We start from the raw sequence: 27,114 nt of genomic DNA, 5'->3' as shown, positions 1-27,114 counted from the left end.
GTGCATGCCAAGCTGTCCGGCCAAGCTTAGCGGGGACATCCATATCCGGGATGCGGGACGATTTGACCTTCAGCGTGGCCTGGCTCGAGGGCCGTAAGTACCCGCGGGTGGATGACAGAAACCGGCGACGGCAAAGCTGCGAAAACGTTGAAACTGATATGGCCTGACCTGAACGAAATAACATTTGTCTACAGCGTCGGAATCAATACAGAAACGAACGGATACTCGCTGCAAAGTTTTCATGCAATAGCTGACGTGGCTGAAACCAACAGACGAGCTATGATTTCGTTCGAGATCACGCAAAACTCGAAACCACGCGCAGCGCCCGCTGAGGGAAGGATCCAGTGACGTCATGCTAATCTTGAGTGGATGGGACACTAAAATCGCTCGATGATCCTACCCCTCACAAGGCCTTAACGTTGTTGGAACGTGCTGGGACAGTGGGGTGCCGGTCGGTCTGGACGATATCGCAGAATTTAAGACATGGGAGATAGTAGGGAGAGTACCGTTCCTCCTTTACAAACTGAACAGAAAGGAGAGGACTTGGAATCAATGTGCAAAGAAGTAAGGCCATTGTTGAATTAGTTTTTGGAGGTTTCGCTGTTTGCCCTTCTGCTGTAAAAATGTAAACAATACTGAATAAAACAACTGAATCAGGCACAGTCTGTTGCCGTACATTTGCAGGCTTTGGATCGGGGGCAGCTGAGCAGTTCTAAGAAATGTCTTAAAAATGTTCAATCTGTCCCAATAACCCAGATGGTTATGCAACACCTGCAACACCTGCAATATCTGCACAAAACCACCTCCCATTAGGTCAGCCTGGTACTACAGCTGCTGGACATGAACAAATCCATGTGTTAAGTTTTAAGTGACAAATGAGGTGAGCAGTGACTTGGCTCAGATATTGTGTGAATAATCATAACACTGCAAATGATTGGGCTTTATAACCAGCCATGCAATGCAATTTTTATAACCAGCCACGCATCTGCAATTTGGTTCTTGAGAGAGAACAGAAGTGTTATCATTATATCCTGTAGTGAGAACAACAAAAACAGGATTTGTGCACAGATCCAGTCAGCATTGGCAGTATCAGGGCATTTTAAGACAGGATGCCTTTGTAAGACATTATGTGGGATGTGGTAAAGATTGAAAAAAAGAGCTAAGAAATCTTGTATTTGAGCTGAGCCAAGTAACCTGATCTCTACACCTCTGCTGCATTATAACTATTTGAAGCTCACTCAGTTGTGGAAACTGTAACCTGCACTATCCAAAACTCTTGTAATGCCTTGGAAAGATCCTTCTGCAATCCTCCCTGACAAAAGGACTGCATGCAAACTGGTTGGTACCCTCCATGTAGGTATCACTTACTTTTCATGATGTGAATTTTGAGTGGTCCTGGGTAGAAGTAAGTAGTTCCACAGAGCAGTTCAACTCTGACACTGCTGAGCTTAGTCCCATCCATGTGAAACATCTGAAGCAAACAATTAGTATCATTAAAACAAAAAAGCATGCATGCCTCTTGCCTATCAACCATTTTTTATCCACAGATCCTCCTCCCCAGTGCACTTGGATCAATGCTATGTGCAGAGTCTTGGAGGCATATACATTTGTTTATAAAATTGCATATTTCCAGGATAGTTGTTGTGCTATTATGATACTTATTTAGACACTTTTTGCATTTTAATACACTGAGCTCTTCGTTTCAGGAGCTTATCAACAAGATACGATCAATGGAGCTGCATATCAAGCAGCTGCGAAACATCATTGCAAAGTCAGGCAGCGTCAAACCAAAGGCCACAAAAGGAAAACAGCGAGAATTCAACTATGGCAAGTATGTGTGTTCATTGTGTTTAGGCCAGAAATGATACCAATAACAAGCTTGAAAATATTGCATGTTTTGGTCTTTATTTGGTTTCTGTAACTCACTTCTTCAAGGAAAGTGCTAGGTTTCCTTTTGTCTGCACATATGAAGCATTTCCTTTATATTTACTGGCTTCCTAAGTACTGGCTTTTACAAAAGTACTTCCTGCTTCCAAAGTGGGCCTATAAATTTGCATCCTTGCAAAACTTAAAGCAATAATTACCTCACAGCTGCAAACTGTCCTCGCACATTACAGCGTTTTCAACTTTCAGTAACTGTGTATGGCACTGCTGTGATGAATGGTCAGCCTATTGATAGGGTTCAAGTGTAAATGCTGAGGATAACGTTTGATTTCGGCCGAATTGGCATGGCCGAAAACGTCGCCAGACTGGATCAGCGGGCTAGAGGTCTGTCATAACGCCATTTCTGGGCGAAATTCGAAGAAGTTGCGACTTGCTGTCCTGATTTGGTGATATAGTTGTGTCTGCTATGAGCTTTCTCACTGCGTCGTAATAGTTTTGACTTTTACATGAAACCGATTGGATGAGAAGCAACTGACGGTACTTGCAGTGTTTCAGTGTTTTAGTTCGTAGCATTACTACCGAAAGGTATGGTCAACGGTGGCGACATTTAAAGTGTTGAGGACTGACAAGGTCGAGAACTGTCAAGAAATGCTAGTGGCAACCCACCATGGATATGTCATTACTTTGTCTTTGATTGCGGGGCGCACAATTTTTTTTTGTCTTGAAAACCGTTAAATCCGCAGGACAGACATGTTTTGAAACGAGGTATGGTGCTGCGTGGTAGCATGTGCTGCTGCAGCGTCATGTTTTCGAAATATATGCCTTAGTTTTATTGCCGTAAATGTGGTCTCTATCACTCATAGATCATTTAGATTACATCCTCTACTAGCTAAGCCTGGGTCACAGGTTCACATGTGACTTCAGCTTTAGTCTTCCGGTCATAGCCGCAAGAACAGGGGTGTGTCAACGGTACCCCACTTCCCAAACAAGTTTCTTGACCGTGGCTTGCGGTCACGGCCGGCAGGTACCGGCGGCGGCACATTCTGCTGCGCTTCTGCTACCTGGGCTGGGACTACCAGGGCTTCGCCAGCCAGGAGGACACGCCCTGCACCATTGAGGCGGAGCTGTTCCGATGTCTGGAGCTGACCCGGCTCGTGCGCGACCGCCAGACGGCCAAATACCACCGCTGCGGCCGCACAGACAAGGTAGCCGTCATCATCCCCGGCTCTCTTACCGGTGGTCGGCCGTCACTATCCCCCAGCTCTCTTGCCGGCGATCGGCCGTCACTATCCCCCGGCTCTTTTACCGGTGGTCGGCCGTCATTGTCCCCCAGCTCTCTTACCGGTGTTCGGCCGTCACTATCCCCCGGCTCTCTTACCGGCGTTCGGCCGTCACCATCCCCCGGCTCTCTTACCGGTGGTCGGCCGTCACTATCCCCCGGCTCTCTTACCGGTGTTCGGCCGTCACTATCCCCCGGCTCTCTTACCGGCGTTCGGCCGTCACCATCCCCCGGCTCTCTTACCGGTGGTCGGCCGTCACTATCCCCCGGCTCTCTTACCGGTGGTCGGCCGTCACTATCCCCCGGCTCTCTTACCGGTGGTCGGCCGTCACTGTCGCCCGGCTCTCTTACCGGTGGTCGGCCGTCACTATCCCCCGGCTCTCTTACCGGTGGTCGGCCGTCACTATCCCCCGGCTCTCTTACCGGTGGTCGGCCGTCACTATCCCCCGGCTCTCTTACCGGTGGTCGGCCGTCACTGTCCCCCGGCTCTTTACCGGTGGTCGGCCGTCACTATCCCCCGGCTCTTACCGGTGGTCGGCCGTCACTATCCCCCGGCTCTTTTACCGGTGGTCGGCCGTCACTATCCCCCGGCTCTCTTACCGGCGTTCGGCCGTCACCATCCCCCGTCTCTCGTACCGGTGGTCGGCCGTCACTATCCCCCGGCTCTCTTACCGGTGTTCGGCCGTCACCATCTCCCGTCTTTCTTACCGGTGGTCGGCCGTCACCATCCCCCGTCTCTCTTACCGGTGGTCGGCTGTCACCGTCCCCCAGCTCTCTTACCGGTGGTCGGCCGTCACCATCCCCCCGTCTCTCTTACCGGCGTTCGGCCGTCACCATCCCCCGTCTCTCTTACCGGTGGTCGGCCGTCACCATCCTCCAGCTCTCTTTCCGGCGGTCGGCCGTCACCGCCCTTCAGCTTTCTTACCGGCGTTCGGCCGTCACCATCCCCCGTCTCTCTTACCGGTGGTCGGCTGTCATCGTCCCCCAGCTCCCTCACTGGCGGTCGGCCCTCACCATCCCCGTCTCTCCTACCGGTGGTCGGCTGTCACCGTCCCCCAGCTCTCTTACCGGTGGTCGGCCGTCACCGTTCCCCGGCTCTCTTACCGGTGGTCGGCCGTCACCACCCCCCGGCTCTCTTACCGGCCGTCGGTCAGCCAACTGCCGCCCATGATGCTCCGCGATAGCATACCTGCCTCCGCCGTGCCAGGTGTGGTCATTGGTGACCGTGCGGTCAGGTCCGGTCCGTTTTAGCCAGGTGTAATAAATGCGTATGTGAGTGTAAATCTAAGTTCGTGGTTCCCGTTGCAATCCGTTCTTGCGCGAGTGCCAACCGTTTCTCCCCGGCATTGTACACTGACACGTTATCAGTGATACCCTGTCGGTCGTCTACACGCTGCCGGCTCGCCGTGGGCCGCCTTGACGTGCTCCGAGCTCCGGTTCTCCCAACGGGAGCCGGGTCGCCGCTGACGTGCTCCGAGCTCTGATGCTCCTATCGGGAGCCGGGCCGCCGTTGACAAGCTCCGAGCTCCGATGCTTCCATTGGGAACCGGACCACCGCTGACTTGCTCCGAGCTCCGATGCTCCTATCGGGAGCCGGGCCGCCGCTGACGAGCTCCGAGCTCCGGTGCATCCGCCACTGGTGTGCTCCGTGATCCGGTGCTCCCGCTGGCAGCCAGGCCGCCGCTGACGAGCTCCGAGCTCCGGTGCTCCCGCCACTGGTGCACTCTGGGATCCGGTGCTCCCGCCGGGAGCCAGGCCGCCGCTGACGAGCTCCGGGCTCCGGTGCTCCCGCCACTGGTGTACTGCGGGCTCCGGTACTCCCGCCACGGGCGTACTCCGTGGTCCGGTGCTCCCGCTGGGAGCCGGGCCGTCGCTGACGCATCACCGCCCCGCCGTCCCCAGGGCGTGTCGGCATTCAGCCAGGTGATCTCCTTGGACGTGCGAAGCCAGCAGCTGGCTGAGCCGGGCGAACCGGACGCGCCGGCTACCCCTGCCGCCCGAACAGGAGATCAACTACGCCTTCATCCTCAACAAAGGTGCGCCGCAGCCGACCGGCGGCCGAAGCACGCTGGACACGTGCCCTGCGGCGGGCGCCGTGTTCACCTGGCGTGGTTCGCCTGTTTTCGAGCTGCTCGCATCATGTGGAATTTCCGGAAACGCCCGTTCACTGAGTTGACCTTAAGACGAGCACATAAAGTGGTAATCGGGACCGTGCGAAGAATCGTCTAAGTGGCGGCACCTACTCGTGGGAAAATCCTGCTCGTGCCGGCAACTGTTCAGTGTTTTAGTTCAGTCCTACTTCTGCCTGGCCGCTATTCGTTTGAGAATGATATGCCCGCTGTGTCCCGCGCTGTCTTCATTTCGCTGTTTGCCGCTCTCGTGCCTCTCACGCCACTCTCACTCTTTCCATACGTCTCTCGCACCGCCATCACGCCTCTCTTACACCTCTCGCACTCCACGTCGGCAGTGCTGCCTGCTGAAATCCGCGTGCTGGCCTGGAGCCCAGTCAGTCCAGAGATGAGCGCCCGCTTCGACTGCCGGGGCCGTACTTACAAGTACTTCTTCCCGCGCGGCCCGCTGGATCTGCAGGTGGGCCGGTGGCCAGCGACTCGCGCGCCATCTGTTCGGATGGCGCGCCGGGCCGGGGAGCTAATGGAGGGAGGCAGGGCCGGCGCGCCCTCTGCTCCGAACGGCGCCTGGCCGGGAGAGAGGGCCGGCCGGGCGGCCACACAGGGACACGGACGCTGCCTTCCCAGTCGTGGCTTCTTCGGAGGCGCACCGCCCCTGGGACAATCTGTTCTGAGCGTTCTCCCTCTAGCGTCCCTTCTCCTGGACGCAAAATGGCCGCACCACCAAACAAAAACAGGCGTCCTCTGTTTTTGTGCACGGAACCGTTTGATAGGCGTAATGACATTAAACAAGTTGAGTGCAGTTGCTAGCTTATAATCTCGAATTGTTGAAAGCAATAGTAGTAACGGCCTGGGTGGGAACCAATGGATGTCATTGAATGTTTTCCGACGGCATCTCGAAATTACGCATAACATAGACTCCTAGTACCTAACTTTGTGACGCAAAGTCCTCGATGCGTTGTCAAAATCACATTGTGTTGCGAATCGAACGATCGCCGCGTCTATGTTTAGAACCATGACCTTCATGGCAGGCAAAATATGATATCGTGGTCGCAATCTGTGGCATGTGAAATCAGGTAATACGGGTCATGCCTCCTACAAAGGCCCCATCCCGTTACCGAAAGAGCCGGATATCACACGAGGACGAAACAGACTGCGCTCGATAGCGCCCTTCAGACGGCATCAAAGTTTGAGTCATGCTGCCTGAAATATTTCATACCAGATCATGACATGTCAAAAAGTGTTGCCACGAACATTCCGTTGTGTGTGTGTGTGTGTGTGTGCGCGCGCGCGTGCGTGCGTGCGTGCGTGCGTGTCATTGGGGCTTTACGACGCACTCAGCTGCTGAGGCTATATGGCGTCGCCTGCCTCTCACCCTGGCGGGAAGGGCGGTCACCGAGGAAAATCGAACCCCGTACCTCTGGTTTCCCAGGCGCGCAGTGGTCAACGTAGACGCGTTAGCCACTACACTGCCGGCGCCACCCACTCCGTTTTGTCACGCTCGACTCGGGTCGGCGTTGGATGACCCAATGACCCAATTACATTTACATGATAATTTCATCATACAGTACGACGGGCAAGATGCAGCGAGTAATGGCGCAAAGCTCTTGAAACGCGTAATCTAGCGACTAATGTAACGACTAGCTTACGTTACTGGGCGTTTTCACGCGAACCGCCAACGACATGGCATCGATGACCGGCTGGTCACTCGTGGCTTGGGGAAGAAAATATCTTCAGACTTTTCACAAAGCGTTTAGAAAGTGCCGAAGCGAGTCACTGAAAGTTACAGCGTCATGCACTTGGTAGTACAGACGATATTCTAGAAAGACTGCGGGGCTCTGAGATCCTTCGTGCAAGGGCTAACCAACGAGAACCCCGGATATGTCATGCCTGCCTTGCGTAGAGTTAGCGCTGGGCGTTGGTCTGTCCGTCCTTCCGTACATGATTGTACATACTTCCTTGATGTCAATGAAATTGCGGTATGCGGAAGAAAATGTAAAGAGCTCGTAACAAGAGGGTTTGTCGTTAGAAATGGACGCCTCGTGGTATATATCGCACAAATCTAAATAAGCATCCGCTGTTTCACTGGTTGTGTCCCTGGTGGATGACATACATCGTTAAGACATCGGAAGCGGATGCCCCGCAAATCGACTCCCAATAAGTTTGAATCCGCTCTGACCCGCATGGTTGTGTCTCTGATATTGGCACTGGTAATTTGCACGGATGTGATCGTTTGGGCTGGTCGGATGTGGGCGCACACCCACGGTAACGCTCACGCAGGCGTGACGCGCTGGACGATGATCCGGGTTGGCCGCCGGCGGTAAAGGTCGCGCCGGTCCCGCCGTGCGGTCGCTGACCTTTGACCCGGCCCGCCCGCTCGGCACCGCGCCTGCACAGCTGACGGCGCGTGTCAGCCAATGCGGGCGTCATCTGGTGTCATATGATAGGGTGTGGGTTTTGTCAGCGCTTGATTGGTTTATCGCGTCGGCCGGGTCGGCTCGCGCGCCTCCCGTTGGCGCCGTGTAAAGCTGTCGATGTCGGAGTGGTCCCAGTTTATGGGGTTTCCGGTCGTGAGAAGAGGTCAGTTTGCTCTAAAGCCGCCCAATATGACGTGGCCATAAATGATCTGGCCTGCTGAGATTGCGATTTATCTGGACATTTGCTGGTGTCGTGGATCCTCGAGGCATACGAATGGGGCTAAGTTATTAAGAGCGAGTTAAGCTTCAATGTGCAGGCAAGTGACGCACGCTGCTCGCGCCTTGTCTGGAGAATGGTCTCAAACGTCTCACATCGAGCAAATTACCAACGCTCAACTACGGCCGAAGCCCCGCATCGTCGTGTTCTTGCTTCCACTATCAAAGGGATGTTAATGCCAAAGTGTTTTACCTGATATCACTGTATTAGGACATTTCCAGCGCAATCGTGTAGCATTTAACGCCCTGCGGCAGTGGGCAGCAAATGACCATCGCAGTCGGAGCGCCGTTAAGCCCAAATGGCCATCACTGTGCGGCTTCTTCACTTATCAATTGGGCATGCACGGTCAGTCTTGGATAATGATGCTCACCGCATGTGTATTTTAATCCTGTGTTATCCATCCAGAGCACGTTTTTCACCGGCTGAGCAATCACTAACGGTCTGATAACATCTTTGGGTTAATGCGTAATGCAGACATTTTACTATCCATTATCCATCATTCATGTGTGCCTCGGCCAGCCCGCCGCAGGCCTAATGTTCGCTTCTGATTTATTGCATACATTACACGCCCGGAGATATCTTTTGACATGTCTTGGAGATGCCTTGTGTCTTCATCATAGCTCACCGTTTGCATGTTAAATCCATCCACTTCGCCGGTTTTCTCGGCATCAGCGTCTTTCGTTTGATGACATGTTTTTGATAACCTCCTGACAGCCTCCTCAGCTGACACACACAATTCTCAGGCCCAAGTTTTCCGCACACGGCATGTTCTTTTAGTAATAAAAGTACTAAGTTAACAGCAGGTGGAACATTGCTGTATCCGAGAAGGTGTGTAAAACAAGTTGAGATTGTCTGGTGTTCGACAGGTATTGTATATTTTCGTCATGCATGGGTTCCATATCGGTCTCACGATTGCGTGCCGTAAAATAACTCATTCTGTTCATCCGCCAGAATGTACATGAGACCCAGCGGGCTCCCCACTATGCTTCTCGTGAAGTCAAGCTCTTGTGTTAGAACACACCAGTGAATAGTCCTCTGCGATTATTACAGCCTTGTAAACTTACAGCATTTGCATGTGAAGCTCAAGGAATGGAATCCCAATGTTCAACTGTTTGCTTCAGTGTGGGGGAAGAAATTATGCTGCATGTCCGTATCTGTCAGCCGAGTCCGTGCCGTCTCCTGACCGTGTCTGCCAGCCGGGTCCGTGCCGTCTCTTGACCATGTCTGTCAGCCGAGCTCGTGCGGTCTCCTGACCATGTCTGTCGGCCGAGTCCGTGCCGTCTCCTGACCATGTCTGTCAGCCGAGCCCGTGTCGTCTCCTGACCATGTCTGTCAGCTGGCCGAGTCCGTGCCGTCTCCTGACCATATCTGTCAGCCGAGCCCGTGCCGTCTTCTGACCATGTCTGTTAACCGAGTCCGTGCCGTCTCCTGACCACGTCTGTCAGCCGGGTCCGTGCCGTCTCCTGACCATGTATGTTAACCGAGTCCGTGCCGTCTCCTGACCATGTATGTTAACCGAGTCCGTGCCGTCTCCTGACCATGTCTGTCAGCCGAGTCCGTGCCGTCTCCTGACCATGTCTGTCGGCCGAGCCCGTGCCGTCTCCTGACCCTGTCTGTCAGCCGAGTCCGTGCTGTCTCCTGGCCATGTCTGCCAGCCGAGTCCGTGCCGTCTCCTGACCATGTCTGTCAGCCGAGTCCGTGCCGTCTCTGACCATGTCTGTTAGCTGGCCGAGTCCGTGCCGTCTCCTGACCATGTCTGCCAGCCGAGTCCGTGCCGTCTCTGACCTGTCTGTCAGCCGAGTCCGTGCCGTCTCCTGACCCGTCTGTCAGCCGAGTCCGTGCTGTCTCCTGACCATGTCTGTAGCCGAGTCCGTGCCGTCTCCTGACCATGTCTGTCCGAGTCCGTGCCGTCTCCTGACCATGTCTGTCAGCCGAGTCCGTGCCGTCTCCTGACCATGTCTGTCGGCCGAGTCCGTGCCGTCTCTGACCATGTCTGTCAGCCGAGTCCGTGCTGTCTCCTGACCATGTCTGCAGCCGAGTCCGTGCCGTCTCCTGACCATGTCTGTCAGCCGAGTCCGTGCCGTCTCTGACCATGTCTGTCAGCTGGCCGAGTCCGTGCCGTCTCCTGACCGTGTCTGGCAGCCGAGTCCGTGCCGTCTCCTGACCGTGTCTGTCAGCCGAGTCCGTGCCGTCTCCTGACCCTGTCTGTCAGCCGAGTCCGTGCTGTCTCCTTACCATGTCTGTCAGCCGAGTCCGTGCCGTCTCCTGACCATGTCTGTCAGCTGGCCGAGTCCGTGCCGTCTCCTGACCATGTCTGTCAGCTGGCCGAGTCCGTGCCGTCTTCTGACCATGTCTGTTAACCGAGTCCGTGCCGTCTCTTGACCATGTCTGTTAACCGAGTCCGTGCCGTCTCCTGACCATGTCTGTCAGCCGAGTCCGTGCCGTCTCCTGACCATGTCTGTCAGCTGGCCGAGTCGGTGCCGTCTCCTGACCGTGTCTGCCAGCCGAGTCCGTGCTGTCTCCTGACCGTGTCTGTCAGCCGAGTCCGTGCCGTCTCCTGACCCTGTCTTTCAGCCGAGTCCGTGCTGTCTTCTGACCATATCTGTCAGCCGAGCCCGTGCCGTCTCCTGACCATGTCTGTCAGCCGAATCCGTGCCGTCTCCTGACCATGTCTGTCAGCTGGCCGAGTCCGTGCCGTCTTCTGACCATGTCTGTTAACCGAGTCCGTGCCGTCTTCTGACCATGTCTGTTAACCGAGTCCGTGCCGTCTCCTGACCATGTCTGTCAGCCGAGTCCGTGCCGTCTCCTGACCATGTCTATCAGCCGAGTCCGTGCCGTCTCCTGACCACATTGGTCATCGGATCTCGTTTTGCCTTCAGGCGATGCAGGCCGCCGCTGACCGGCTGTGCGGCCACCACGACTTCCGCAACATCTGCAAGATGGACGTGGGCAACGGCGTGCTGGAGTACCGGCGCCACCTGCGCCAGGTCACCGTTCGCCCGCTGGAGGGCGGTGCCGATGACGGCTACCAGATGTGCCAGCTGGTGGTGCGCGGCAACGCCTTCCTCTGGCACCAGATCAGGTGCGGGCCTGCTGCCACCCCCCGCAACTGCCGGCTGGTATCTATGCTGCCGAGCGATGTTTGGTGTAGTGGGTGCTGACGCAGGGTCATGCAGTGTTGTGGGTTTCCAAGCTGTCATTTTGTGAAGTGCGCAGTGGCCTTGACCTCCAGCCTTCGCTGTGTCTAGCTGTAGCCGCTCAAGTCCCTTGCCTTGCCTGAGTTAGTGCGTACGCGCTGTTTTACCGGCACGTAGGACCAGCGTGTGACCACCGGCCCGTGCGCGGCAGGTGCATGATGGCGGTGCTCTTCCTGGTGGGAGAGCACCTGGAGGACGCGTCGGTGGTGGACCAGCTGCTCGACGTGCAGGCCAACCCGAGGTCAGTCGGCCAGCTGGAATCTGCCCCGCGGGGGGCCCCCACTCGGTGTGTGGCCCCACGCGGGCCATGCCGCCTCACGACTCGGCGTCGGCCCGGTGCACCGTCCCTGGCGATAGATGACGCGAGCAGACAACGCAAACAGGAATATCGGCCACAGGACGCGATGAATATCGCCCAGGCTACGTGGCCAACAGGCCGAGGGAAAATAACCCACTGTCGCCTCACTGTAGTTAGTGTCCGCGTAACAGGCTGTGTTTAATGAGGAGTCTGCTCTCAGTCCTACTCCAGCGAATGACGGATGCCACGAGATGTATTTGAGAACGGCTGGAGCGCGCCGCTGACGGTCGGCCGCGCCGCAGGAAGCCGCAGTACAGCATGGCCTCGGAGCTGCCGCTGAACCTTTATGACGTGGAGTACGACAGCGTGGCGTGGCACCACGACCGGGCGGTGCTGCTGGAGGTGACGGAGACGCTTCAGCGACTCTGGACGGAGACGGCCGTCAGGTGAGCCGAGCCGACCCAGGCAGGACAGGAGGACACGGGGCAGAGGACAGGGCGACGGCAGGTGAGCCGACCCAGGCAGGACAGGAGGACACGGGGCAGAGGACGGGGCGACGGCAGGTGAGCCGACCCAGGCAGGACAGGAGGACGCGGGGCAGAGGGCAAGGTGACGGCAGGTGAGCCGGCCCAGGCAGGACAGAAGGATACGGGGCAGAGGACAGGGGCGACAGCAGGTGAGCTGGTCCAGGCAGGATAAGAGGACACGGGGCAGAGGACGGGGCGACGGCAGGTGAGCCGACCCAGGCAGGACAAGAGGGCGCGGGGCGGAGGACAGGGTGACGGCAGGTGAGCCGACCCAGGCAGGTCAGGAGAACGCGGACAGAGGCCGGGGCAACGGCAGGTGAGCCGACAGAGGGAGGACAGCATCACGCCAGGGACAGAGAGGAGGGCGCACAGGATAGCGTCTGGTGGTTCAGAAGGCAGAGGACAGGATTGCATCGGATGAAATCACCATGATTTCTCCCAAGTCTGTGCCCAACGCAGCGTGCTACCCAATGGAAATTGATACCCATTAGGTCGTCCAGCCCGTGAAGTCTTGAGCGACAGCATGCAATCTTATATATGTATATATATATATATATATATATATATATATATATAACGTTTTGTGTGAGTGCGGCGTGCCGTGGCGTAGAAACATCGGAGCAGTGCTGATAGTGACAGTGGCAATTATGTGAGGATCGTGCGTGGGGGGGGGGGGGGGGAGACACAGGAGTGGTTTCCCTGGTGATACATTGCTATGCGGAGCGAGCTTGCCGCAATCTTCGAGGCGCATGTGCGTACCCGAAAGGTCTTAAGTCTTGGAAAATATCAGTGTGTGTAATGGTAGTAGGTAAATACAGATATCCTGGGAGATGCGGCGAACAGATGACATTGTGTCGTGCCGCAAAAAGGGATGGCTGGACACCGCATCGCACAACTATTAAAGGAAGCCAGCAGTGGTGGTGCAATTTGGGAAGGTGGGCATACGTGAATCTGTCTCACCGCCGGTCCCCTAAAGAGGAGCACAGTAACGGTTGCTGTGTGGATGTGGTCAGAGTCATCAGTTACACCCCAGATCCGAAAACGGCAGGCCTTATAAGGCTTCATGGAAATAACTGAGGGTTAAACAGCCCGTCTCACTAGGAGGAGCTCAGGTCCAACTGCGTTGACGACGTTCGACAATGTGGTAGTTGTTCTTGTTTTGCTTTTGTGTTTGTTGACTTTGGGTACAGCTGACGGACCCTGTATTTTAAAATTCATGTACAGCCAGTTATCAACATAACGAGAATGGGAGGCTGAGAGAACTGTTGTACGACACACAGCACATGTACGTGCCTGATACCGATACAGCGCATACAGCATGTTGTATAACGCGTTGAATAGTATTTTCCACGTGGCTGGCGGCCCATGTGGATGCTTTGGTCGCCAGATGGATTAATTGTAATCTCTAACGACGGTTGAAAATTCCACTTCGGAAACAACCATGGCCGTGACGAGATTACTGAGGGTTCGTGGTGTGGGTGGAGCAACAAGAGAACAATGTCACTGGTCATGCGTTCTGCCCATATGGCACCAGCGTGCAGCGAAGTAAGCGTGCCAGCGTTTGTTGAGGGTGGAAAGACAAACATGCCTTGATTTCCCGTACCGATAGCGTACAAATCACCAGCTGTAGTGCAAATGTATTCATGCAAAAGATTCGCCCAACCATAAAGATTTATATCTTGCATCGCAAGCACTACATCACCCTCAATCGTTTAAAACACGTGCTCCAGTTGAGTCCCTTTCGTAAGAGGCAGAGTTGTGGGGAGTTCTGAGTTAAGAGGCAGAGCCAGAGTGCTGTGCGCCTTGCCACTTCATCGATAACCTTGCTGCACATACCAGGGGTGGCCTTGGGCATCTCCTGGCTGAAAGCCTCTTCAGGTCGCCGAGGCTCTGAGACTTCTTGTGGACACGGAATTTCAGGAACCATCATAGATAAACATCTAGAGGAGTCGGATCCGGCGAGTGGGCCGTCCATATGCCGTCAGTCTTTCGTTCTGATGATGCGTGCTCCGAAGTGGTCTTCCAGCCGTGTCAGGACCGTCTTTGACGTGCAGAGGGTGGGCCGTCACGCTTTAGCCATTTGCTCTTTATTTTACCCGTCTTCTTAAAGCTTCTCACGTAGCGCAAAATTGTGTTGGTCGAGGGGCGTCGTAGCAGGTTTTTAAGCGAGCTTCGGATGCGTTTACGCTGCGACGATGGATCTCGACCAATAGTCGATTGACAGCTGTTATCTTTTGTTCTGTGCGAACATCTTCATTGTGGCAAATATGTTTGAGATTCGTCAACTAAATTCCAGAGCGTGTACTACAAACGGAACGGGAGAACACATACTTGTGAGATATTTGGCGCTGCGAAACGCCTATCACATCAGGTCATATTTTGGTACAGTTATTACGGACGTGCATTTCAGCCGAAAAATGTGAGGAGGTCCTGATGTGTTCAGCGGTGGGCGATGACGGGCTTTGCGGTCAGATTCCGAACTTTGGGAATCCCGGTGTTCCCTCGTCGGTGACCTCGTATTCTGGTGTTTTCCCCACATGAAAACGGAAATGCTGTCGCGCCCTTGCGGGCCGGCCGCTTTGCGGGATCTTTAGGGCCCAAGGTCATATAAAGGTCATACTCGGGCTGCCCGTGCCAAAGGTTCTCCTCGTCAATGGCAGATGCGGAGGTCTTTGTTGGGATTCAAGCCCACACGGTCGTCTGCCCTGAGCCCACGGCATCTGCCACCGGAGTGAAAGCTGGTTTTCTGCTTTAGTGTTGGGACGACGGTGTCCAAACACGATGCAAAGTGAGTCGCTTACGGTTGACATACAACAGAAACCTGATGGGCATGTAAAGCACCGGAACAACCTGGGATGAATGTCAAACTCCGGGAATGTGCCGTTTCCGTTGGTCGTGTAAAAGATTACCCAATGTTTGAAATGTCGACGGAAAATGTCTTTTCGAAGCATAGTCCATGTCGGAACCAGATATGAGGCCTCACTGACTCCTACGTTTGGATCTCGGAGATATTTGGTGTTAGGACAACGTCTCCTCGCGATGGAGCAGATGTTTCGTGCAGGACGTCTCCTCGCGATGGAGCAGATGTGTTCGTGGAGGACAATGTCTCCTCGCGATGGAGCAGATGTGTTCGTGGCAGGACAATGTCTCCTCGCGATGGAGCAGATGTGTTCGTGGGAGGACAATGTCTCCTCGCGATGGAGCAGATGTGTTCGTGCGGGGACAATGTCTCCTCGCGATGGAGCAGATGTGTTCGTGGAGGACAATGTCTCCTCGCGATGGAGCAGATGTGTTCGTGGAGGACAATGTCTCTCGCGATGGAGCAGATGTGTTCGGGGGGACAATGTCTCCTCGCGATGGAGCGGATGTGTTCGTGGCAGGACAATGTCTCCTCGCGATGGAGCAGATGTGTTCGTGGGAGGACAATGTCTCCTCGCGATGGAGCAGATGTGTTCGTGGCAGGACAATGTCTCCTCGCGATGGAGCAGATGTGTTCGTGGGGGGACAATGTCTCCTCGCGATGGAGCAGATGTGTTCGTGGGGGACAATGTCTCCTCGCGATGGAGCAGATGTGTTCGTGGCAGGACAATGTCTCCTCGCGATGGAGCAGATGTGTTCGTGGCAGGACAATGTCTCCTCGCGATGGAGCAGATGTGTTCGTGGGTCCACCCCAGACTCCGTGCGCGGTTACCCAAAACGTCAGCGTCTCATATGTTATGGTCTGTTTGTCGTGGCAGTCCAGCTTTTAACACCCGTGTTTGACGATCTGATCCGTTTTCACGAATATTGTCGCCAGATACTGGCACAAGTAGTACGCAGAAAAAGGAACGTTTGTACCAGTGCACAATAACACAGACGTGGCAAGTTATACTTCACCGCTACCGCTATCATCCAGCGACTCCCAAAGTATCGCCGCACTGAAACCTGTCCCGTGGCCGGCGGAAGCACTGTGTGCAGAAAACGGCGGGCAGCTGAGGCTGGTCCGTGGGCCGCCACCTACGCCATCCCATGAGAACGGAAGCGCGCCAGTTAGCGGACGTGGACTCGACGGTGAAAACGCATCCTGTTCAGGGGCATTATAGATTTATAGGCAGGCGCCGGCGCTGGCGGAAATCGGCCCATTTGGGCCAGACGTCCTGAGGGCGTCGTGCCTGCATCAGATGCGCGGACAAACTAGGCGGCGTTTGCTCGGGACGGCCGCCCGCCTTCTGGCGACCAGATGAGGTACAATGCCGTGCCTGTAATAATACACACCGGTCAAGCAAGCTTTTAAAGCGGGTCGCTAGCCCGGCCACGCGCTTGTGCACGAAATGACCGGAGCTGTGGTAAGCGGCGTGTTGTGAACGAAATGACCGGAGCTGTGGTAAGCGGCGTATTGTGGACGAAATGACCAGTAGCTGTGGTGAGCGGCGTGTTGTGGACGAAATGACCGGAGCTATGGTAAGCGGCGTATTGTGGACGAAATGACCGGAGCTGTGGTAAGCGGCGTGTTGTGGACGAAATAACCGGAAGCCATGGTAAGCGGCGTATTTTGGATTAAGTGACCGGAGCTGTGGTAAGCGGCGTATTGTGGACGAGATGACCGGGAGCTGGTAAGCGGCGTATTGTGGATGAAGTGACCGGAGCTGTGGTAAGCGCCGTGTTGTGGATCGAAATGACCCGAAAGCTGCGGTAAGCGGCGTATTGTGGCCAAATTGACTGGGGCTGTGGTAAGCGGCGTATCATGGACGAAATGTCCAGAAGCTGTGGGTAAGCGATGGTTGTGGACGAATGGACCGGAAGCTGTCGTAAGCATTGTATGTGGACGAACTGAGGGAAGCTGCGGTAAGCGTGCTTGGAAATTTCTGATGGATGTGCTAGTTCTACCGACTTAGCTCATGCTTGGTAAATGCCTATTGGGTGCAAAATCTAGCGGCTCTGGCTCGTGTCTGTGATGTTTAGCGCTGGCCAATTCATTCATTAACTGTTGGCCGTGAGGATACCAGCTGGTTTTGTGTTGTTGCGATTGTCGCTATGCTTCGGGGCAGTTCATGAAACCGCACTTCACGCAAGCTGGTGGAAAGCCATGTAACATTTCGTCTAGTTCTCGGTGTTGTGATGGCTTGGCTCGTGTTGTGATGTTTAGCGCTGGCCAATTCATTCATTACCTGTTGGCCGTAGAGGATACCAGCTGGTTTTGTGTTGCGATGCGCTATGCTTCGGGCAGTTCATGAAACCGCACTTCACGCAACTGGTGGAAAGCCATGTAACATTTTCGTCTAGTTTCTCGTGTTGTGATGGCTTTGGCTCGTGTTGTGATGTTTAGCGCTGGCCAATTCATTCATTACCTGTTGGCCGTAGAGGATACCAGCTGGTTTTGTGTTGCGATGTCGCTATACTTCGGGCAGTTCATGAAACCGCACTTCACGCAACTGGTGGAAAGCCATGTAACATTTCGTCTAGTTGCGGACCCCGTACTTCACCGAACCAGTCTGACAGCGGGCGACGTGGGCTGTCACGCTAGCAGCCATTGCGGTTACATTTATTTTCGTTGGAACATTAATTTTGAGCGATTCGTGCGGGTGGCTTGGGGTTAAGAGCTAACGCTAAATAGAGCTTACTACTGTACACCTTCACCTTTGCCCAGAGATGTTCTACAATCCCATGGAGTTTTGGTCCCACATTTAAGCCGGGTAGGGCTGTGGAAGATCGTCTCCTTCCTTATAGTGCTACAGCACAGTTCCTGGCACCCAGTGGCGAGTTGTGTGTGGTTTAGTGCATGGCCTGAAAATTTATGGTTGAAGTATGTTGGTGTATGCCTGGATTTTACCACTTTAATAAGTCACTGGGAGAAGGGAAGTGCCGGTGGGTTTTCTTTCACACCATTTCTGGTTAGTATGTTTCCTTACTTGATATATTTTGAGTGTAAAAAGGGAAAAAGTGAGTGTCTCGCTTGACGCCGTGCAGGCGAATCTTGGCTTCTGAGTGTCAATACCGGTCGGCAGGCCTGCAGCTTTGACGTTTCACGGCTAATTTCTAGCTGTTTCAAGTATTTTCGAACCGTCTGTGCTGTTGAGTACCGAATGCTGTGAAATAACAAGTAATTGACCGAAGGATCATGACAGGTTGTGTCGGTTTGATTATGTTGCGATGATTATAGCGTGGGCTATGTTCATTTTGCTTGTGCTATTGCCATTTCGATTGCATAGAAGTGAGCTTTTCTTTCTGACAGCACCTCAGGCACCTCACTGAGTATCAAGTGCTTGGCATAAGATGATACAGTTGAGGGATCATCTACTGCGGAGTTCATGCCTTAGGACACAAGGTCCTGCCGATAACCAGGAACAGCTGACATGATTGTGCAGATGTTCAAGAAATGCATCATGGCTCAGTGAGCATGAAGGCGGACCAAATTTCTTCAAAAATATGGGCAAGTAATGTATTGCCAGGCGTGCGTCATTTTGGTCTCGCCGAATAATTTTGTATTGGCCTTAACAATACCACATGGGCATGTCATCCTTTCTTCTCGTTCGGCGAGGATTTGGTACCAAGTGCTCGACCCGGGGCCACAGAAATACGTAGCTTTATGAATAGGGGCAGTACTTCTTGTATAGATGAAGCATGATAGCGGTGTGATGGCTTCATGCTGTGTTTGCCCTTACAACTCCAGCTGTGCAGCATTTTCTTACTTGCTTTCTTTTTGCACCTCAACCTACTCTCATTCACGGCACATTGTGTGTGATCAAAAAAGATTCAACAGCTGATCGTTTCATTAAACTATAGGCTTCGATGTTGCCACATTTTCGGACTGGACGATTCTGCCTGGTATACAATCTTGCTTTGGAGAGCAAGTGCGTAAACTACCTTCCACTTGTACCTTTCATCAGACTAGGAGCGTCCGCTTCACTATGTGTGTGGACATTGCCCGTGCTTGGTGTACCATCATTTAAAGGCTTACCAGCGAGTGTCGATTGTCGAGCTGAACCTTTTCCCAGAGCGCCACTTTTGCCAAGAACTTCGACGTGGGCTTAACTCGCGTGGTGCGGTACCATCATGGTGTTGCCATGCCAGCGACAAGGGCACGAAAGAAATCCACTGATGGATAGACCGTACAGTCGTAGCGGGGTGAAGTGTCGTTTGTGTGTGCTAGGTGACTTGGTCTGTGTTGTAAGCCAAGCATTAGCCGGCTCGGACCGGCGGTAAAGTTTCGTGGAAAACGACTTTGCCGCTACGAAAATGAGCTGCGTTTTGCAGGGTCAACTACGGTGGGCAATTCTCAACAAATGGACACTCCGATTGCGTGTATGGCCTTGCTGTGGTCGTTGTGGAGAGAAAGTTCGAAAACAATTCAGTTCCACAAACAGAAGTGCAGAGGCAAATTGGAGCCGCGTGTTCGCAATCCATAACTATTTTCGGTATAGCACGGTTTAGCCTCTAAACAGTATATTGAAACCCAGATCATGCATACTAAGTACAGCCATCGACGATTTCACCGCCGTAGTCAATCGTTTTTCATTTCATCGACCGAAGTCACGTGGGCTCGTGACGTCATCGTTTGACCGCAGTGTTGGCTCTGGGAGCTGCGCCAAGAGGTATGCAGGAGCTGTCTGATTAGACAGGAGTTGATGCCGTCGGTAGAATAAGCGGCCCCATGTTCGCAGAGGGGATGACAGAGGTCTGATCGAAAACAAAGGTCACGGCGAAGATTCATTTGTATCTTACCTCACCCTCCATGAAATCCTTACGTTGTTGGGACATCCTCTCATTCATGACAGGCCTCTCGCAGCACGGTCAGCGTTGACCATAGCCTGGCGTTTAAAAGCTGCGATCCTATCTCTATTATTACACTGCGTTGGACATGGCAGGAGCTATTGGCAGTGTCAGTGCTGCTGAGCATTTGCACCAGACGCTGCCGGCCCTGCTACCCGCTCTAGCAGCGCCAGCCCTGCTTTGGGAAAGCCTCGGGGGGGGGGGGGGGAGTCACACCCACAGTACGGCGTATAATGCGCCTGAATCGCTCCGATTCAGTACATGACCGTAATAGCTATGTCTTCAGTCTGCGGCGTGCACCGGCCATGTCTCATTTGGTCATATTTCCGCTGACGGTCTTCGTTGGTAGCTCCGCAAATCTGCCTAGCTCGGGTTGGTAAGGACGCGGAAATTTTGCCGAAATAGGCAGGTCATGGGTCTGGCACACTTATTACGCATCCAGTATACCGTGTGATCGCATTCCGCGTATCGTGCGATTGCTGCCATTGTCTGCCCACGGGGATGGAGCCATGAGGTCAGCCGGTGACCTCGGCCCCTGAGCCTGCGGGTCGACCGGAGCCGGCCGGTGCGGGTGCAGTGAGTGTGAAGCCCCGGCGCGCGGCGGCCCTGGTCAGGATGCGCTCTGTCAAACGCCACTCGTGGCGTCGTTGTGGCTACTGGGGTTTAAGAGCGCATCAACCACATTGGTGATTTGCGTGCACTCGTGGCTTCCGCTGTCATGCGAGGTTCCCGGCGTTCGTTCGCGTTGCCGACCTCGCGCTGTTGCGTGTCACGTGAGATGGCCGACGGCAGCTGGCAGGCGTTGTCCTGACGGGCGAGTTGACTGCTGCAGCAGGACCCGGCATTTCTCGGTGACCGAATCGGTTGTCCAGCGTCCGTGTCCGCCCTCGGGCTACGTGATCGCCCAGCCAGTCAACGGGACTGTGTCTGTGTCAAAGGCCACGGCCGGGAGCCGCGGCCGCCCCTCACTGGGGATGGCGCTTCATGGTGCCGACGGGATTGGACAGAGACCCGATTACCGGCCGGGCGCCCACGCGCGCGCTGGGTGCCGGCGCCGGCAGCCGCCTCCGCCGCATCCAGCCGCCCCCAGGCCGCGACGCCCCCGCGGCCGGCGCGCCCACCTCGGCCCGCCGGCGTCCGGTCCCGTCTCAGTCCAGGTGGAAGCCGGGGAGCATGCCGCGCCGTCGCCGCGCGTTCTCGCCGGGGCCTCTGGCTCAGAGAGGTGACAGTACACATGCACTGCTGCCACACAGCATAGGTGTGCTCGGATGTTGGGTGGGCCCTGGTGCGACGTCTCTGTGCCATGGTAGCGGGACGTGCCTCTTTCACATGTGGGCAGGGTGCTCGCTGACGCAGCGAGCCGCAGCAGATCGTATATGTCAGCTGTGGGCCGATGTCGCGCGCCCTGCTGTGGTTCTGTCGGGTGTGGCCCTGACATGTCATGGCCTGCCTTTGTTTGGCAGGTCGGCCATGCTGCGGACGATGCTGGATGACCTGGCGGCTCAGCACGGCGTGCAGCCGGACGCCCAGACGCGCTGCCTGACGACCGGCGTACGAGCCAAAGTCTACACCCCGCTGCTGCGCCGGCCCACCTGCGGTACGCTCCCCCTCCCCCCCCCCCCCCCCTTCTCCCATCCCCACCATCCCCCGCTCGTGCAGCCTGACGTCCAGACCCGCCGCCTGACGACCGGTGCACGTGCCAGAGTCTACACACCCCGCTGCTGCGCCGGCCCGCCTGCGGTACGCTCCCCCCCCCCCCCCCCATTCTCCATCCCCACCATCCCCCGCCTCGTGCAGCCTGACGGTCCCAGACCCGCTCGCTGACGACCGGTACACGAGCCAGAGTCCACACCCCGCTGCTTGCTGCCGGGCCCACACTGCGGGTACGCCTTCCCCTCCCCCCCCCCCTTCTCCCATCCCCACCAAATCCCCGCTCGTGCAGGCCTGACGTCCAGACGCGCCCGCCTGACGACCGTACACGACCAGAGTCTACACCACCCGCTGCTGCGCCGGCCCGCCTGCGGTACGCCCCCCCCCCCCCCTCCCATCCCCCATCCTCCGCTCATCAGTCACGTGTTGGATGGCGGTCAGACGGACTGGTATTGGTTGCCATGGAAGTTTTCGGCCCTAGCGGCGTGTGCGCCTTCCGAGAGTGTGAAGTTCATGGTCTGTTTGCTCGCACGGGCGCGTTTTACACTGGCCGGACACGTGTCAAAAACAGATGACAAGAAAAAGTTTTGGGTGTAATATACCTGAGAGCGCTCACCTTAGAATCCAGGATGGCCTGTTGGCCGTTATCTAAAGCTCACAGATGAGGCAGTAGTAATAGCCTTATTCGTCGGAGAAAAAACAGGTGAATGAAGGTATAGGCTGCGATCCGGCTATATCTTCTTTCTCTTGGTCTTTCTCCAAGGAATAAGGCTATGCTTATGGTCTCATCTATGTGCGTAATGTTCCTCGCAAATGTACTGGACAACTTGCGCTATCCAAAGCCCGTTCACACTTAGCAGACGGGCTACGGAATATGTGGCGGATATCGTATGGGACGGCTGGTGTGGATAAGAGACATTACTTTTAAATCCGCAGGTTCGCAAAGGACCTCAAAAGTAGTTCTTCAAGTCCCCAACATCTCACTACTGCAGAATTTGAGCTGTGTATTATCCAGAACGCTAGCTGTGGCGGGCTAGAGGTGCCGCTTTGGAGCTCTATTTACCTGCGCTTTTCTGCCTCTTGAGAAGTTGACACATCAAGCAAAAGTATGACGTAGACAGCCGCGCGTCCGACGAGCGTAAAAAAGCACTCGTGAGAGCAGGTTGTTACAATACAGGTCATTACGCTATGCGCATGTGCTGCACGTTGGGTATTTTTATAAATATGTTTCATTTCTTGTTAGATGTACGCAATCATACTGCTAGTCACACACGCTCTCCACGTGCACGGCAGAGGTATCATTTTGTGGCACCCTTTCGAGACGGCGTTGACCACATGCTTGCGCTCCGGCTCCCCAGGTGGCACGCCGTGGGTTTACACTGTTGTAATGACGTCATCCGCGGTGGGGCGAGCTCATTATTATATAGCACCATTTGGTCTCACTTTGACATTTGTTCCAACCAGTTTGGAAACGTTTTCCCCGCAGGCTGTAATAATCATGCAGTGTTTGGCCTTCATGCGGTTTTGACCTTAACACAGCGTCGTTGGGGGCGAATCCCACCCGTTGGTGTCTTCACTGTAGCATGCTTTAGTCCATGACTTGACGGCTAAAAATAGAGCACATGAGCGACAATATGTTAACCCGCGCATGGCCGAGGTTGAGGCTGAGTCCCCCCCCCCCCAACGTTTGTTTTCGGGCAAAAGGTCAGAAACAAACACTCGCAGCGACACGAAATTGCATTGCCTGTCATCGCGTGAATTTGGCATCCATTGAACGAGTATCAAAATTTGATATACCAAGATCAGTGACCTAGGTCGGGTCAAAGAGGTCGACTTCCAAAAAAACTTGGACCACACAACTTTTCTGTAGGTTATTTGCCGTTGTTTAAACTTGCGTCATAAGGAACATGATAGTACGGGCAAGTTGTTTGTTCAGGGTCTCCGAAAATTCGGTGTCATGGCCGGAATTCGGTAAATTTTTGCCTTTTGTGATGCAAAGCTGCAATAATATAAGTGATAAGCAAGTCTGTACATATTTTTGTGTGGTGTTTTGGTGTTATATGTGATGAAATATTAATCAAATTATATGTACAAAAACCAATTACACACAACACATAACCATCATATAACCACAGAGCTCAGGACCGGGCCCAGGTCATGACCCATTTGCATGGGTACCTTCTGCAAGGTACATACTGATTTCAAAATAGGCAGTTTTAATTCAGTGATTTTGGGCACAGAATTCGGATACATACTTAATTTTTTTAGATATATTGTAAGGCTTGATGAGTTCACAATGAGCTCATACAAGACCATATGAGGTCATCCAAGGTCATGACCTATGTTGCCAGTAGCGGAGAGACTAGATGAACGAGTGCGACGCTTGAAATCACCTCCTGACGTGTTTGTAAAGCTATGACGTTCCATATGTCCGTGCACCAACGTACCTGTTTCGATTTGTTACGAATACATTGACAAGCGTCGAAGGGACTACGTATAATGGAGACAACAGCTATCCGATCTTGATTGCCTATATGGTTCAATACACTATTTCTGATCCCAGAAAGTGTTGCACTGGCCACATACACCCGGTTAGCACTTCAAAAATTTTCATCTGGAAGGTTTATACATTTTTGCCTAAGCTGACCTCAGATGACCACTAAGTCGCCCTGAACTTGAATTTTTGTGTTTGAAATGCTTCTAACCCTCCGCTTCAATTTATAATGACAACGTAGTCAGAAAGCACAGTTCTTGCGGGCTCCTGGTAGGTCAGTTTGAACGGTAACATGATCTGACCGTATCCTTGTGGGGAACAGAAATGGCCGGCTAGTACTTTCCGCAGTCCTGACGCTTACTTCTTCGTCGTCAATAAGCGTCTTGACGTGTTAACGCATGTTTTTTAAACTGACATGATCACGACGATCGTCGTCGATCGACCTCCCGTGGTCTCTGTTACCACACATTTGATCTGAGATGAAAATTTGGGGGAATTATTTATGATTTCACTAGACCTTCGAAACAATGTCTTTGTTTTCATGCGGCGTCTTGGAGTTGGAGATTCCCAGGTGAGAAGTTAACTATCGTCTCGCGGCCGGGCGCCCGGTCGTCAGGCCCCCCCCCCCCCCACCGGCGTGGGTCAAGTGCTTCTTGGGGCTGAAAGCAGCTTGGTAAAATCAGATTCGTCTGCTTGTTGTAGAACAGAGGCGAGATGTTAAAGTGGCGTGATAGGACCTAATGATATTTTTTCGAGGAAATATCCTATTTTTCCTTTGTCAGAAGTTTTTTATTGTAAACGAAATATAATCAAAAGTGCCGAGATTTTAGCGGATGGACAAAGGCTTTGTAGAAAATGTTTTAGACCACGTCATAAGTCGGAAAGTGAATACTTAGGGAACGATAGTTCGCTGAGTAGCCCGTTTCAAGCCCTACCGGTTTCTTTAAAGGAGTGTCCCATACGCGGGGGCGTACATCGAAATCATACCGCTGGTGAAACCTCAGGACTGTTAACGTCCCTGATAATGGACACTGAGTATTGCCACTGCAGATCGTCAACACACGATACAAATGCGTTTTTTTGTGTTGTTTTCCGAGTCCAAATAACGCTGTTCTCGCTCTGTTACAGCATTGCGTAGTGCTACTAGGCAATGCTGCAGTCGTGACCACCTTCGTCATGACAATCACCGCGCGCTTCTGGTGCGAATAAAGGAGCGTTCGTGATTGGCCCAGCGGGCAACGTTCTCTTGCCGGGGAGTTTGTTGTCTGAAGTTTGAACCACTGAGTCACATTGATCATGTGATACTCTCAAACACGAGGCCGAAGTGCGACGCGAAAGTAGCCACTGTGGTTAACGCCATATATATATTTGATATATTTATATATATATATATATATATATATATATATATATATATATATATATATTTTATATATAATATTTGATATATATATATATATATATATATATATATATATATATATATATATATATATATATATATATATATATTGATATCATGCTACCATGTATCGTCATATAAATGCCGTATAACGTTTCATTGAATTCGCGAGATAATGGCTTCGTGTTTGCATATTTTTGCCTAAACATTGATTCAAACTTTCGTAGCATTTATTCGACTAACTTTTTTACTTATTCGCGTTTTGCAAACATTGCAGAGCACATATTGAAAAAGCAGGGCTGATGAAATGTGTTTCTTTTATCGTGGTGAGTCCATGGTAACAATAAGTGAAAGGTGCGGAAAGCGGGATACTCCCTGTACCGTTTTTTCTGACGTCAGGAAGTGTTTTTCGACGATTTCCTGACGTCAGGAAATATTACAGTACCGCATTTTGAAGGTCTTCTAAAGACCTTGTGGTGTTCGAAAACTGTGTTTTCAGTCAGAAGAGTATTAGGTGTGGTGCCAATGTGTGCAGATGTGTCTTAGCATGTGCTCGGGCGGAGGTCAATATAACGACCCTAAAGGCACTGCCCCACATTTTTTAAATAGGTTTTCGATCTGAGATAGCCATTTTTAAGATCAATCCCTGCAGTTCACAGCTGTGCCTTCCATAAGATTTCAGATCCTCTCGTTTCTGAGCTGGACGGATGCGAACTCTTGCAGGTTATTTCGTGCCGCCTAATTTAAAGTCGCCCGGACATGTATGACGTCATAGAAACGTCAAACGAATTTTGCATCTTCAATAGCCACATTATGTCCAAGGTCAAGAAAAACATGACCATTGACTTATTGTGTCTGAAGCACACCACTACAAGTTTTGTGCATCAACGGCCACCAGTTGACTTTCAACCAGATGAACGCGTCAAATGCAAGTTTTGACCACGAACAGCGTTTGTGATGCATATTACAGACATTCAGGCAGTTCTACTAGTTGTGAAGAACATGAGGATGTGGATCAAATTACTTGAGAATAGCGTCGTAACCCAGAATGCAACTGCAACTATAAAATTACATTTTGAGCAACATATTTACTACGTGTTGAAATGATCTAGAGTAGCCGTTTGAACTTGAACGTTTGAACTTTGAACTCACGCATAAATTGACAAGCCACCTTGCGATGAGCTGAGTGCTTTGAGTTTGCCGGTCCTTTACAATGGCAATTCCGATGTGACCAGTCTAGCAGCGGCTCTGTCGCGGCACAAATGTTTCATGACGAAATCAAACGATGACGCACTGAGCGATATTTTAACTGTATAGTGAAATTGTGTTATCTGGAGCAGTTGTTTGAAGTTAAAAGTATTCCAATACGCGGAAATATCTTCACATGCGAAACATCCCCATAGGGATTTTCCAAATCAAGTTAAGAACGGCGCGGCCTAACGATCCCAAATTTTGAAAAGCTCCAGAGAGTTGAATAGCCGATCTTTTGGTACCACAATAGATATACCGCTTCCAATCCGGTGTGACAATCGAGCGTAGGATTTATCCTACTGCTGCCATCGAAATGCCTGTATGTAGTGAGTGTTTGGTGCTATCTTGTCGCCTCACGGGACTTTTCAGCGAAGGCATCAGCAGTAAGTGTGGTTGCTCGTGCTGAGAACTCCACGAGCGCCTTACATAGCTTCCCTTTTGTGTATTATCTCTTTCATTCGATGTTTGCAGCCTTTCATTCGATTCATTCGATGTTAGAAACGTCGCAGGGGAGGTACCCGGACATGGGGCAGTTTTACCTGCTGTGCGCGGCCTCACGA

General features: G+C 53.0%; 1 protein-coding gene across 1 annotated transcript; it reads left to right on the top strand.

Annotated features, from left to right (window-relative positions):
• Positions 1-427: 427 nt before the first annotated feature.
• Positions 428-21,350, top strand: LOC119111182 (tRNA pseudouridine(38/39) synthase-like; the record flags this gene model as incomplete). The annotated part of the gene is given in 10 exon segments (XM_037235006.1): positions 428-564; positions 1,707-1,831; positions 2,909-3,089; positions 5,066-5,160; positions 5,162-5,199; positions 5,631-5,752; positions 10,866-11,068; positions 11,335-11,424; positions 11,784-11,927; positions 21,221-21,350. Coding segments are annotated over 10 exon segments (1,209 nt in total), but the record flags the coding sequence as incomplete, so codon positions are not given.
• Between the last annotated feature and the right edge of the window lie 5,764 nt (positions 21,351-27,114).

The sequence above is a fragment of the Pollicipes pollicipes genome, unplaced genomic scaffold (assembly GCF_011947565.3).
Source record: "Pollicipes pollicipes isolate AB1234 unplaced genomic scaffold, Ppol_2.1 Scaffold_7261;HRSCAF=8764_pilon_pilon_pilon, whole genome shotgun sequence".
Taxonomy (NCBI): domain Eukaryota; kingdom Metazoa; phylum Arthropoda; class Thecostraca; order Pollicipedomorpha; family Pollicipedidae; genus Pollicipes; species Pollicipes pollicipes.
This window is presented reverse-complemented; position numbering and strand designations above follow the sequence as displayed.